Consider the following 14,189-nt stretch of genomic DNA (forward strand, 5'->3'; position numbering starts at 1 on the left):
ACAACCAGCCAGGGTCCAGCCAGCCTGGTTCCCCCTCCTGCCGCCCCCATCGCCCCCATCGTCACTGGGTCCTGCTTCCAGTCATAAAGCTGCAGACACCAAACACCAGCCGGCTGCACAGCCCAGCCCTGGGGCTCTTTCCCTGATGCAAAGACCCTGTTTGGCTTTCCCCACACCTAGTCCCTCTGGGAGCAGAAACCTCAGGCTGGATACCATTAGCTTCCGTCCTCCTGCCCGAGCAGGCAGGGAGGCCTGGCATCTCCCGGGGGACAGGCAGCCCTCCACACCCACCTGCCACAGTCCGTCTCCTCCACCATCTCTCCCAGCCTGGTCCCTAAAGAGCAGCCACCACCAGAGCCTCCCGTCCCCCCAAAGGGAACTGGCCAGGCTCCGTAAGGCCTTAGGACCTTTGCGCACGGTTCCTGGACCATCTCACTCTTGGGGTCTCAGCTCCAGCGCCATGTCCTCGGGAGCCCTACCACCACCACCCTGGAGGGGTCACCATCACGTGGCCCTGTTCAACGTGCCTTGCACTCAAAACAGTCACTCTTTGAAATGATCTGTTGTTCTTCCGCTCTGAAGGGGGGGGGGGGCTCCCACGGAGGGGGGTTCCTGGGCCTGACACTCAGCCGCTGCGCAGGAGACGTCAGGGCCTTAAAGGGGGACGGGCTGACCGCTCCGCAGGAGGTGGGTGGTCACGTAGGGAAGGGGAAGGGGTGGACCATCCTAGCCCCCGCAGGTGGCAGCCAAGGGTTAGGACGCACGGGGCCGGCAACGAACCCCATAGGACCAACCGCGCACCCCTGGGCTAACCGCTAGCCCCTAAGGGCTTGTGTCTTGTTTGCACCGCAGGATTTGGGGTCCCCACCGCGCCGCGCAGGCATGGCTAGCTCCGGACCCGCTCTCCAGCCCCGTGCCCTGGCCTCCCCTCCCCTCCTCCCCTCTCTTGCCCTCCTCTTGCCCTTCCCTGCTGTCCCCGCGCAGCCGCGCGCCCGCGTTTGTTATTGTGAGGGCGCCCGCGGCGAAGGTGGGGGCGGGGTGCCGCCGGGACTGGCGCGTGCCCGTGGGCGCCGCGGCGGGAGCGCGCTGTGTGCGCGGCGGGGCGGGGCGGGGCTCGGCATCCTCGGCCCTCCCGCCGGGCTCCCCAACCCGGATTGGCTCCCGGAACCGGGAGCGCGCGAAGGCGCGGCGCGTAGGGCCGGGCGGGGGCAGGGGGGCCGCGCGCGCGGCGCCGCCGGCGACCGCGGAGGAGCGTCGGGAGGAGGGGGGGGAGGAGCGCGGGGAGGAGGGCGAGGGGAGGGAGAAGGCGCCCGCCCGGCTCCCTGCAAAGCGGCCTTATTTATCTGGGCACAGCCTCAGCCTCCCCGGTGGGAGGCTTGGGGCAGCCGATCCTCTCCCACCGGGGAGCTCCTCTGGGGTGAGGCCGAAGTGGCCAGCCAGGCCGGGGCACCGGGCGCGGGGTGCGGCCAGGCCCTGCCGGCCAGGCCAGCACCTCCGCCGCCTTCCCGCTTCGCCGGCTCTCATGCCGGGCTCCCAATGACGGGAGGAAGCCCGGCGAACAGCGTGGCATGAGCCAGGAGCCCGGGCCGAGGTAAGGTGTGTGCTCCCGGACTGGCTGCGGGGTGGGGCGGGGGGCAGGCTACGCCGCGGAGGCGACCACAATGCGAGGGTGGGGAGGGGGCTTGAGACCGCCTCTCCACCCCCGAAGGCTTATGTAATCGCATCCCCTTCCCTGGCCTTGGCTGCCGGGCGTCGGGCCCTGCCAGACCTTCCCACAGCCCCTGACCCCAAAGGATGGCCTGGCTGAGTGAGGCCCACTCCCCATGGCAACCGGACCAAGACGGTGGGTCGGTGCTACCTGACAGTGCCCCCTGGAAGCGCAATCGCAGGCCCCCAGTCGCCTGACTGGGTGAGGTCCCGGCCCACGGCTGAGCTCCGTGTCCCGGCCTCAGCACCAGCAGCCCCTTGGGCTGTGAGAGGGTGTTAGATACATCACACTCCAGGTGGAGCCGTGCGGATGCCCAGCCTCAGGGCCTGTCCGCCTCTGGACACCTTCTGGCCCTGGGCCTGTATGGAGCTGGCACAGTGGGCGGAGGAGGGGACGGGAGGGGACTGGGCACATGCCTGGTTCTGGAGGAGGGGTCAGGCCTTGGCCAAAGCTGCAGGGCCTCAGAAGGGGAAATGGGTACCCCGAGACTTGCGGGGGAGGGGGGCCTGTACTCCTGGAGTTTGAGCAGGTGGAGAGAATGGAACACCAATCACCCCAGGAGGAGAGAAGCCCTGGCTATTGGAACCTCAGGGAGCCAAAGGCCCAGTGCCACTCCTCCAGCCCCTCCCTTCCTCTACACAGGAAGTCTCCCCTGCATGGAGAGAGCAGATGGTGGATGCCACCTCACCTGCCCCTCCAGCATGCCCCTCCCCTCACCGCCTCCTCCTAGGGCCCAGTGACCAGAGTCAGTTCAGGCCTCCCTGATGCCAGGCAGGCACTGGGCCCCTTCCTACATCAGACTCCTTTGAAGGCTGCTGGACAGCAGCCTGGGTGCAGAAGGCCTGAGAAGTCTGGGGGCCCACAGGCCAGGTCAGAAGCCTGATGGAGACCCATGGGTTCAGCAGGAAGTGGCCACAGGGCTGGAGCTGAGCTGTCTGGAGAGGAGAAAAAGTCATGCCCCAGTCGTAAACATGGGCAGTGCAGGACCCCAGGACTAGCTCCCCCAGTGCTTCCCGCCTCCACTCTCTGGCTCCCCCCACGTCAGCCACCCCTCACCTTGGGCCAGGCCTATGAGCCCCGCTAATGCTGCGGAGGGTCATGGGACATTTGCCACCCTCCAGCTCACACCCACTTCCTGGGCACTTGAACGAGTCTTATCTCCCACTGATGGGAAGGAAACAAGTGAACCTGAGGTTGGGGGACCTGGTGCCCTCCAGACAGCTGGGCCCAGCCCAGGAGGCCTGCACGGCTGAGAGCCAGGGAGACATCTCCCCCGGAGGTAGGGGAAGGAGCTCCTTGGCTGGCCCCCATTTTGTGACCTGGGTCTCAGAGGCTGGCGTGGGAAGAGTGGAGGTGGCAGTGAGGGAAGGTTTGTGGGGCCGGTGGGTGGCTCAGAATCGTTTCTACACGTGGACTGGGAGGAACTTCAACCAGAACAGCCACAGAGGGTGGGCTTGGGCCACCTTCCCCTACTTGGCAGGAAAGAGGGAGAGGGGTCAAGGCAGCTGCCCAACGAAGCAGGCACTGAACACCCCAGGCCTGGGCCCTGGTGCTCAGGTGCTTCAGAGTAGACGGGCTTAGATGAGGCCTGACATCCCACATCCACTCCCCAAGGCACCCAGTCCCACTTGGCTGAGCTGCCCCGAGCTTGGCCAGAAGACTGTTGGAGCATGAACTCCAATCCCTCTTGAGGCCGCGTGCTCCCTTCTCGGAGCCCCGGTGCATGGGTGGGGCAGCCTGCATCCCAGAATCATCTCTAAGCTGGGGGCGGGAGGGGAGCGCTGCGGCTAGGACGTGTGCAAAGTGACAGGGATGTGAATGTGCCTGAGTCACGGGGTTTGTCATGGAATGTGTCAGCCTGCACCACACCCCCAATCCCAAGCTGCCCCGGTTGTCACCCAGGCCCTGGGGTTACCACCACAGATCGGTCTATGTGAGTTTTTCTGGCTTCGTGGCTCTCAGCAGGCAGGGGGACTAGTCAGTGCAGGTTCTGCTGGGGCCAGACCTCCAGTGTCCAAGGCAGGCTCTGTCAGATGGGGTATCAGAGATGGAGGAAGAGTCCTCCACGGTGGGGGACATGAGGGGTGGAGAGTTTCCCGGGAATGAACAATCCAAAAGAACAGTGTCCCAGGGGTGGACATGCAGCTTGCAGCCTCTGGAAGGAGATAGGGGTGTGACAGGGACAATGGTGGGAGAGACCACCAGCCCAGGGTTCCGAACTGGGAGGGCACAGGTACGTAAGCAGAACAGAGCAGAGCAGAGAGGCCACAGGAGGTGTGCCTGGCCAGGGACAGGCTGGCTGGGGGGCCTGGGTTGCCCTCTGGACCACTGTGCCTGGCCTGGGCTTAGGGAGTCAGACAGGTGGGGATCTTGGGGTCCCAGATTTGTACAACTTCTAAAAGTTGACTCTCTGAGCCTGCTTTCCCCACTATGTTGGATGGTTAGGCAGTGTGTGAAGGACTCAGAGCAGCAGTGAGGGGTGTGGTGCTGGGAAGAGCAGGACCGCTAGCCTCCGTCCCTCCTGGTGGTGCCTGTCCCCTTCTCCTCAGGTCCGGCCGGATTATGGGGGAGAGGCAGCCAGCTTCCTTAACCCTGCAGTTCCCAAGGGGAGTCTCAGCCGAAAAGGAGCCATGAGTCAACCTCTTCCCAAGGGTCTGAATAACTGCAAGGCCCACCTGGAGCCCCAGGGTCTTGGGGGCCTTCCCAGAGGCTCTGGTACCAACCCAACCCCAGTGGCCTCCCTCCCCTGTGGACACTAGCCTCTGTCACAACCGGGATGAATGAACCAAGTTGCAGCTCCCCCTCTGACTGCCCTCCTCTTAATCTAACCTGTCCTCCATCAAGCCTCATGAGCTCTAGGTAGCCACACCCCTTTCTGCATGCCCCTGCTAACTGATTGCCAGTCCTCACTCATTCATTCATTCATTCAGCAAGCAAGCACTGAGAGGCCCCTGAGCCCTGGTGCCATCTTTCCTCAAGGAGCCCCCAGCCGAGGGGAGAGGCCAGTAGGTAGACAGTGATGAGATCCCAGCTGCTGACTGAGACCCTGGAGTCAGTGCTGGGGGTCCTTCGGGCCTAGTGGGGACCTGGGTCTCAGGGCCTAGTGAGGGTCTGCAAAAGAGGCAGCTCTTTACGATACCCCAGTGTGGCTGTCTGCAGCCTGTCAGCCTGGAAGTCACAAAGTTCCGGAGGACTCCCAGGAGTCCCCAGGGCCTCGCTGTGTTTCCTAGGTCCGCTCTGGCTACCATGCTTCGCTGTAAGCCTGCTGGGGAAACACAGGGGCTCTCCCAAGTGGCACCCTGACCCAGCTCTGGTTCAGGCTGAGGGGGACCAGACAACTAAAGTAGAGGCCACCATCTTCCCCCTTCCCCTGCGGTGACCCCAGGAGCCTCAAGCTCTGGGGACCTCCCCTGTAATTCTACTCCTCACTGAGGAACAACCCACCAGTGCTGAGGCCAATAATAGTGCAAGTGTGGGCATCTTTTTTGAAAAGCCTCTTTTCCCAGCATCCGCTCCTGGTGTTTATCCCTAAATGGGGAGGCAGCCCCCAGCAGACCGGCAGCTGTCCCTACCCCTTCCTGGTGGGAAACTCCAAGCAGGAACTTCAAGCCCCACTGGGTGCAGTCACAGGTACCAGGAAGGTAGAGGCACTGCGACCCATCTGGCTAGGTGGATGGGGCCTGGGCCAGGCAAAGGGGCCCTCGTCCTCGCCCTGCATGGACCTAACTGGCATCTGTGACCCTGAGCTCACCTTTCTCCCAAAGCCCTGACCCCTGGGCCAACGTGTGGCTGTTTCCAATTTTGAGCTACAGAGCGGGGGATTCTCAGGCTGGGTCAGTGAGGCTGGAGTTCGAGGAACAGCTGGAACACAGCAGGACCATGGACAAAACTTGAGCAGCAGCCGGGCTGCCTCTGTAGGGAGGCAGTTCTGATCCAGGGCATGGAGGTAGGGGTTGGGAGGGCTGACTGACAGGCAAGGCAGTACCCTCTGGCCGGGGTGGGGGTGTGGGATGAGGGGCAGCCAGGCCTCAGACACCCCCCAAGCTCCCACCACCACCACCACCCGGCTGCAGAGGGTCGACCTGGTCCTGGCCACTCCTGAGGGCACTCTCCCAGAGGCAAGTTTGTTTCACCAGCTTGGCCCTGAGGCCCTGGAGTGGAGATAGGACTGTGGATGTGTGCAAATGTGAGCTCCAGTGGGGGACAGGAAGGGGCGGGGGGGCATCCACGTGCGTCCCCCCAACTCAAGCACTCCACACGCACGCCCATGGCTGGAAGCATTTTCAGTCTAAATCTGCTCTTGAGTTATTTCTCCCCTAGTGCCGCCTCCGCTGCCTCCTTGGGATCTTAGACGAACCGGGCGGCTTCTTTCCTCTCCCCGAAACCCCTCTCCGCCTCCAGGGCCCCTCCCTGCTGAGCTGGGTTTGCCGGATCCGGCTCCCACACACCGCCACACCGCCAGCCGCTGTCCGCGGTGGAGGCGGCCGGCCTCGCCTTCGAGCACGCGCACAGCGGCTGCTTGGGGCGCTGTCCATGGTGCTGCGCGCCGAGGGCCAGGCCGGCCCCGCCTCGGCTGTGGGAAGCGGCCCAGGCCGGGTGGGCGGCGCGCCCTGAGGGATGAAATCATGGAGCCCTGCTCCGGGAACGCAGAAGGTCTTCAGGCCGGGGCTGCTTCTCTGCGCCCAGCAGCCCAAAGGTGGGAGCTACCGGGATATCCTCTGCCCTGGACCCAGGAGTGGGGGCCAGTTGTGGCCTTCATCCTGTAACTCCATGAAACACTGCTGGCCACGATGGCCCCCTCCTCCTGTGCTGGCATTAAGGGCAGCCCTCATGTCACACCACCCCCGCCACTGTGGGCAAACTGTAACTCCTTGGAGCCTAATCTAATCCCCACCCCGACCCCCAGCTGCTCTGAGGCTGAAAGCCATTACTCCAGTGGGTAATTGGCAGAAGTTATAGATGTCATGTATCAACCTGTGTGAAGTCATGAGCTACCTGGTCATGAGCTAGGGAGGGGCTAGCCAAGGTGTGGGAGCCTCTTCAGGGGAGGGAGGGCCCAGGGTGGACTCTGGCCTAGGGGCTCATGGCTGCCAGGTCAGGAGGGCTTTGGGGCCCAAAGCTGGGTTGGCAGTTATGAGGGCCACGTGTCCCAGGTCTGGGCACCCTCTCCAGGCATGGAATGCTAGCAAGGGTTGTCCTGTCCAGGGCTTGGAAGCAATAGAGGGTGTGGCGCTGGGAAGAGCAGGGGAAGACTGCCCACTTACCTCCCTCGTTCCTAGTGGCTCCTGTCCCCTTCCACTCGAGCCGGCCGTGGGGTTCAGAAGCAATTCCCGTGTCATTTCCTAAGTGCGCATTGTAAGCTATGCACCATGCGTAGCCCTTTGCACATGCTGTCCAGTGGAGGAGGTATTGTCACCTGTCTGGCTTCTAAGTGAGGAGAGTGAGGCTGGGAGAAGAGAAGGCCTTGCCCAGGCCACACAGCCGAGGTGGGACCTGTTTTGAGTCCAGTGTGTGTGACCGTGTGGATGAATGCAGTGCACAGCCTCCTCGCTGGATGTCTGGTGGGCAGGATATCTGGAATGTGGAGCAAAGGGTAGCACTGTGAGAGCCCCACTGCCCCATCTCTCAAGGGCCATCTGTGGCCTGTGCCCTCTGACACCCACTCACAGACCTGGAGGCCTAAGAAGGGGAGCCAGGGTGGTCTCAGCCCCGCTCTGGGGAGAGCCCCCTTCACATAGCCTTCCATAACCAGCTCTGCTCTACCACTATGACCTTGTGCAAGCATTTCACACTGCCTCAGCTCGGCCTTCTCCTCTGGTCAATGGCTACAGTCACCACAGCATCATCCTCAATGAACTAGGCGGAGGGTTAAAGAGATAGTATGTGCCCTGGCCAGTTTGGCTCAGTGGATAGAGTGTCGGCCTGCGGACCGAAGGGTCCCGGGTTTGATTCCGGTCAAGGACACGTACCTTGGTTGCAGGCTCCTCCCCAGGTGCGTGCAGGAGGCAACCAATCGATGTGTTTCTCTCATATTGATGTTTTCTCTGTCTTTCCCTCTCTCTTCCACTCTCTCTAAAAGACCAATGGAAGAATACGCTTGGGTGAGAATTAACCAAAATAAAAAAAATAAAGATAGTATGGTCCAGGGCTCAGTGTGCTGGCATCACAGTGATCTCTGGGAAGCCACCTGCCCTTTCTTTGTGTAGATTCTGAGCTACAGAATCTCCTGTAGCCACTGAGATTCTCAGGGGCTGGTGTGGGAATCTCAAGAGTACTGGAACTACTCCAGAGCCGTGCCAGCGCCCCACCGTGGAGAGGCCAGAGACTGCCCTAAACCCTGTCCCTTAGCTATGCAGCCCCTGTGCAGTGGAGGTAGGCCAGGCAGGCACGGATGGTGGGCATCGGAGTAGCAAAGGTGAAGAGAACAGTAACGGGTGAGCGACTTGTCTCTCGCCACCTCTGTTCTCTCATCTGTAAAATGAGAACCATTGTAACCGAGATGTGGAAAGCTCTGTGAGTGGGTGCAGGTTGAGCTCAGTGCACACACTAGGCGCTCAGAGACTGGCCCTGTGCTGTTGCTGCTCCATCAGGGAGGGAGGCTACACTTAGATCCTCTTTGTCGGGTGGCTCTAGGAGTGTCCTGGGAAGGGACACCCGGGGACAGGAAGGGGCCCAGCTCTTCTGCCCTCCCAGAGAGAGCATGAAATTCATTCCTCACTCTGGGCCCCTATCTGCAGAGTGACGGAGGAAGATGTCCAGCCCCGGAGTCGACGGCGACCCCAAGCCCCCATGCTTGCCTCGAAATGGCCTGGTGAAGTTGCCAGGCCAGCCCAACGGTCTGGGTGCAGCCAGTATCACCAAGGGTACACCCGCTGCCAGGAACCGCCCCTGCCAACCACTGCCCCCACCCACTCTCCCACCACCCAGTCTGGCTGCCTCGCTGCCCCGGGCTGCCCTGGCTGGGGGCCTATGCCCCCCAGCAGGGATCCCCCTTGGTGGACCAGCCTCAGCCCCTGCACCTGGGCCCCCAGTGGAGCGGCCGCCACTGGCCACAGATGAGAAGATTCTCAATGGCCTCTTCTGGTACTTCTCGGCCTGCGAGAAGTGCGTGCTGGCCCAGGTGTGCAAGACCTGGCGACGCGTCCTCTACCAGCCCAAGTTCTGGGCGGGCCTCACACCTGTGCTGCACGCCAAGGAGCTTTACAACATGCTGCCGGGTGGTGAAAAGGAGTTCGTGAACCTGCAGGGCTTTGCGGCACGCGGCTTTGAAGGCTTCTGCCTAGTGGGCGTCTCCGACCTGGATATCTGTGAGTTCATCGATAACTACGCCCTGTCCAAGAAGGGCGTCAAGGCCATGAGCCTCAAGCGCTCCACCATCACTGACGCTGGCTTGGAGGTGTGTCCTGCTGCTGGCTCAGAAGGGACAGGGAGGGGGCAGGGCTGGGCAGCAGCAATGGAGCAGGTGTGAGGGTGAGGAGAGGTGGGGAGTGGACCCAGAGGCAGCTCAGGCATGCAAGAAGCAATGTAGCTGAGGGCTGAGCCAATGCCCTGGGGAGGATCATGGCTCTGGGATAGGTGAAAGCGGGACTAGTTACATAATTTGAGCAGCCCAGTCCAAAATGGAAATGCAAGTCCCTTGTTCAAAGATGATTTAGAATTTCAAGACAGTGACAGACACGCAGCTCATTACGGGTAAGGTTCTTCTGAACACCGGCCCAGTGGGGAGGATTCTAGAGATAATGGGGGGAGTGTGGCAAAGGGCAGGGGTGCAGGTGGCGCCTTCCTTGGGATTTGGACTGTAATCATCAAATCATTAACACCAACTGCTCTGGGCACGTGCTCTAGCCAGGCCATGGGCTCCCAGTTCCCTGCGCCCTGCCTCCTCTGTTAGTGTGGTTGAGGTGTAACAGGAACACTGTAAAGTGCCCTCGTCCAAGCGTACAGCTCCACGTGTGATTACACGAAGGACAGGGTTCCTTCTACCCTCTCTCCTATTCTCCTCACGGTGCTCTGTGGGGAGGGGCACACCCAGGGGACCTGGGTGAGCTTGAAGGTCACACCTCCTGACCCGCCCACAGGTGATGCTGGAGCAGATGCAGGGCGTGGTGCGCCTTGAGCTGTCCGGCTGCAACGACTTCACGGAGGCAGGGCTGTGGTCCAGCCTGAGTGCCCGCATCACCTCGCTGAGCGTGAGTGACTGCATCAACGTGGCGGATGACGCCATCGCAGCCATCTCGCAGCTGCTGCCCAACCTGGCCGAGCTGAGCTTGCAGGCCTACCACGTGACGGACACGGCACTGGCCTACTTCACAGCGCGCCAGGGCCACAGCACCCACACTTTGCGCCTGCTCTCCTGCTGGGAGATCACCAACCACGGTGTGGTCAACGTGGTGCACAGCCTGCCCAACCTCACAGCGCTTAGCCTCTCCGGCTGTTCGAAGGTCACTGATGACGGTGTAGAGCTGGTGGCTGAGAACCTGCGCAAGCTGCGCAGCCTCGACCTCTCCTGGTGCCCGCGCATCACTGACATGGCGCTGGAGTACGTGGCCTGCGACCTGCACCGGCTGGAGGAGCTGGTGCTGGACAGGTGTGTGCACCCTCCCCCACCCCCAGGCCATGAGGGCGGGGCGGGCGAGGTCAGCAGAGCCCTTTGAGCCCGCAGCCTAGATTAATGAACTGTAAATAGGGTGGGGCTGCTGCAGGGTTGGGAGCGCAGGTGAGGGGCGCGGTCCTCAAAACTCGGGCCTAGTGTGGGTGAGGTGGGGCTGTGGAAAGGAAGGGGCTATTATGAGTGGGGCAGGGGGTGAGTCCACGCCAGGGGACCCCGGGAACAGGAGTAAGGGGTGGGAGCTGAGGGAAAAGGAGGGGTGTTCTGAAGGTGGACGGCCCCGCTCTGTTGCAACCACAGGTGTGTGCGCATCACGGACACGGGCCTCAGCTATTTATCTACCATGTCGTCCCTCCGCAGCCTCTACCTGCGATGGTGCTGCCAGGTACCGGCCCTCTCCGCCTCTGGCGATTGGGGAGTAGGCAAGGGGTGGGGGGCGCGGGGAAGGCCCCGCCCGGACCGTCCTCTGATCTGCTCCCGGCCCACTCAGATCCTGTAAGGAAGTCTGGGATCCCTCCTCACCCAGCGGCCGACGTAAGCGGAATGTGCGGAGTCCCCAGGGCCCTCAACGACATTCCCCAGCTGCCTCCTGGCTCCGTGGGGAGCCGAGAAACCCCCGTTTTGAACCCCGCTCCCTGACCCTCCAGCAGCTCCAGGCCAGCGGCCTGACCCCTGGAGTGGGGCTCCCACCGGGCGCGAGCGGAAATGGTTAACTCGCTCCGCCCTCCCGCCCAGGTGCAGGACTTCGGGCTGAAGCACCTCCTGGCCATGAGGAGTTTGCGTCTCCTGTCTCTGGCAGGTGAGACTACCCCGGCCGCCCTCCTGGACAGTGATCACCCCCGCACACGCACACACTTTGTCCGCCTCCGCCAAACCTGCGGGGTCCCTTGTGCGGATCTAGGTCCAGGTCAGCGGAGGGAGAGGCCCCGCAGGCTCTAGCCCCGCCCAGCGCAGGCTCTAGCCCCGCCTTCCACGAACCGCCCCTTCCCCGGGCCCCGCCCACTCAGCCACCGCCCGGTCCCCGCAGGATGCCCACTGCTGACCACCACCGGGCTGTCGGGCCTAGTGCAGCTGCAGGAGCTGGAGGAACTGGAGCTGACTAACTGCCCCGGGGCCACCCCCGAACTCTTCAAGTACTTCTCGCAGCACCTGCCCCGCTGCCTCGTCATCGAATAGCGTGGGGTCTCCTCGCCCCGGTCGCTGGAACCCGCCTGGCTCTGGGCGGGGACCCGAGGGCCCTACTCAGACCCCCCTCCCCGCACTTCCTTGTCCAGCACGGGAGGTCCAGCGAACCAAGGGAAAGCCCTGCCCCGCGGCCCCTCCGCTCCTCTCCTGGACCCGCCCAGGCAGGGAGAAGGGGGGTGGGGGGTAACGGGCGGAGCCCGCCCCATGCACGCACGCACACACTCGGGGATTTGTGCATGCCCCTCGTGCCCGCCCTGCACGCCCACCCTCCGCAGCCACTTCCCTTGAATCGCACGCCCACTGGGGGTGGGGGGTGGGCCTGGGCCTGAGAGGCCTTTTAAGCTCTCAGACGCCGTTCTTACCGCCTTCCCCACCGCACTGCCCTCTGTCTCCCGGGGCTGTCCTCCCCGCCTCGGGAAGGGCCCACTGGGATTGAGGGGGGCTGGGTCTCCCAGGACACAGGGGCCCGAAGAGCCCCATGGGCTGCCTGCATCTTCCACCGCACCTCACCTGGAGCCCTCCAGGGGGTACGAGGGGAAACAGGCTGCCACCAAAGCCATGGCCCTCCAAGGAGCCCAAGTCCCACCGCCCTTCCCCCACTTCATTCCAGCCTGCCCTACGCCACCTCCCCTCCTCTTTGGCACTGTGTGAGACAGTCCCCTGCTTGCCCACCCTACCCCCAGGCCTACAAGTCCCTAGGCCCTGGCCAGACTGGGCTGAATTAGGCTGGGAGAGGTGCAGAATGGGTGACAATGACCTTGGCACAATGAGCATTAGCCCAGCCAGCTTCTGTCCATCTTAACCCAGAGGTGGTACAGCTACCTTGAGAGACCCCAAGCTGAAGCAAGCCCCAGGGCCCACAGGCCGAGGGAGCAGTCCTGGGTGGACCCTTCACTGCAGTCCCTGTAGGTAGCTGGGCCCAGGCCTCTCGGTGACACACGTCACCTTGGGCAGGTCTCTATAAGTTAGAAACTGGAAAAGTGGCCCAGTCAAGGCTCAGGGTCAGCAGCAGCCAGCTTCCAGCGGCCAGCACACCCTCAGCGCCCAGAGGAGGGAGGGCTCATTTCTAGCCGCCCCCCACCCCTCCCCAGCTGCCCAAACTTTTGCTTGCCCTATTGGGCTCTGACCATGATGTGTCAGATCCTGAGACTGGGAAGTCCTAGGGGATGCTGGCACATCATGGCAATTGCTGAGGAGGGGGCTGGGACCCCTTTCCATCCCAACCTTGAACCCCAGGAGATACAGTGCCCACACCTAATCTTGGGACATCCTGCCCCCCATCTGGTTGGAAGAGAGTAACCAGTTCTAGAGAGAGAGAGAGAGAGAAAGAGAGAGAGAGAGAACAAGAGATACTATTGAAGCATAGAAACAGTTCAACAGCCCAAAGATCTTTCTGCCCCTGGAGTGCTCACAGGAGGCTCCTGGGCTGAAGTAGTGAGGAGCCAGTTTCTTCAGCCCCTCCCACAGCTCCTTAATGGGAGGTGGCAGCTGTCCATTTGTCCAAAGTATTAATGCAACTGAAGCTGTGATATTTCCAACGACTGTAGAAGGAAAGATTAAGGGGAGAGAGGAAAACAAAACCAACCAACCCCTAAAATCATTTTCTTATTGTACATAATGACCTCATTCTCCTGTATATGCGGAAGATATAACCTTATATTTGGTAAGTGTTTCTTGTGCTATTTTATCACGTGACCTGTTTATAAAAATATATATTAAAAAGGTTGTAAAAACATGTGTCTGAGTTGTTTTTAGGTAATCAGGCTATGATGGGGAAGGTATATCTGCCTGAGGGGCCTAAGTCTCTGGATTCTTGTGCACCACTCAACTTATCAAACTTGTTGGTTCTTTCCACAAATACAGGGGCTGGGTGCCTTGGTGCCAGGCAGAAAACCCAGTACTGACCAACAGAGAAGGTCCCTAAGCTCTCTTTGGTTCAGGGGGAAGAGACAGGCACTAAAGTCATTACACCTAATATTCTCTCCAAAATATCTAGGATCTAGTCCATCCTTTCAGAAGGGCAAAAATGAGCCTTGTTTTATGCACATGGTAAATGAGGTTAAGAGAGGGGCAGGCCCGGCTGGTATGGCTCAGTGGTAGAGCATTGACCTATGAACCAGGAAGCCACGGTTCCTGGTGAGGGCACATGCTCCGGTTGTGGGCTTGATTTCCCCGTGTGGGGTGTGCAGAAGGCAGCCGATATATGATTCTTCTCATCTTTGATGTTTCTATATCTCCCTTCCTCGCTGAAATCAATAAAAATATATTTTTTTAAAAAAGAGAGGGGCAGGCCAAAACCGGTTTGGCTCAGTGGATAGAGCGTCGGCCTGCGAACTGAAGGGTCCCGGGTTCGATTCCGGTCAAGGGCATGTACCTTGGTTGCGGGCATATCCCCAGTAGGGGATGTGCAGGAGGCAGCTGATCGATGTTTCTCTCTCATCGATGTTTCTGACTATCTATCTATCTCCCTTCCTCTCTGTAAAAAATCAATAAAATATATTTTTTAAAAAAAGAGATAGGGGCAGGATGTCCTAAAAGATCACACAAGGACAGACCAGAACTCACACCCAGGAGAGAAAGGGAGGCTCATAGAGGGGCACCTAACAGGGCTGTGTGAACAGGCGCTCAGGCACTGGAGTCTGTGGAGACCAAGACAGGGTGATCCCTGCCTGGTGGAGCTCACATTCG

The 14,189-nt window shown here is 61.1% G+C and overlaps 1 protein-coding gene across 3 annotated transcripts; it reads left to right on the top strand.

Moving 5' to 3' along the window:
* Positions 1 to 1,265: 1,265 nt before the first annotated feature.
* FBXL16 (F-box and leucine rich repeat protein 16) lies at positions 1,266 to 13,236 on the top strand. Of its 3 annotated transcripts, XM_081090448.1 has the most exons (7): positions 1,278 to 1,591; positions 4,258 to 4,360; positions 8,446 to 9,104; positions 9,787 to 10,295; positions 10,617 to 10,701; positions 11,052 to 11,115; positions 11,344 to 13,236. In XM_081090448.1, exons 3-7 carry the CDS (start codon positions 8,460 to 8,462, stop codon positions 11,490 to 11,492), a joined length of 1,452 nt encoding a protein of 483 aa, XP_080946574.1. In that variant the 5' UTR covers positions 1,278 to 1,591; positions 4,258 to 4,360; positions 8,446 to 8,459; the 3' UTR covers positions 11,493 to 13,236. The 3 variants fall into 3 exon arrangements, with proteins under 3 accessions (XP_080946573.1, XP_080946574.1, XP_080946575.1); XM_081090447.1 differs by lacking the exon at positions 4,258 to 4,360 and having other exon boundaries at positions 1,266 to 1,591; XM_081090449.1 differs by lacking the exon at positions 4,258 to 4,360 and having other exon boundaries at positions 1,577 to 1,596.
* The last annotated feature ends 953 nt before the right edge of the window (positions 13,237 to 14,189 follow it).

The sequence above is a fragment of the Myotis nattereri genome, assembly GCF_964212035.1.
Source record: "Myotis nattereri genome assembly, chromosome: 4".
Lineage (NCBI taxonomy): Eukaryota > Metazoa > Chordata > Mammalia > Chiroptera > Vespertilionidae > Myotis > Myotis nattereri.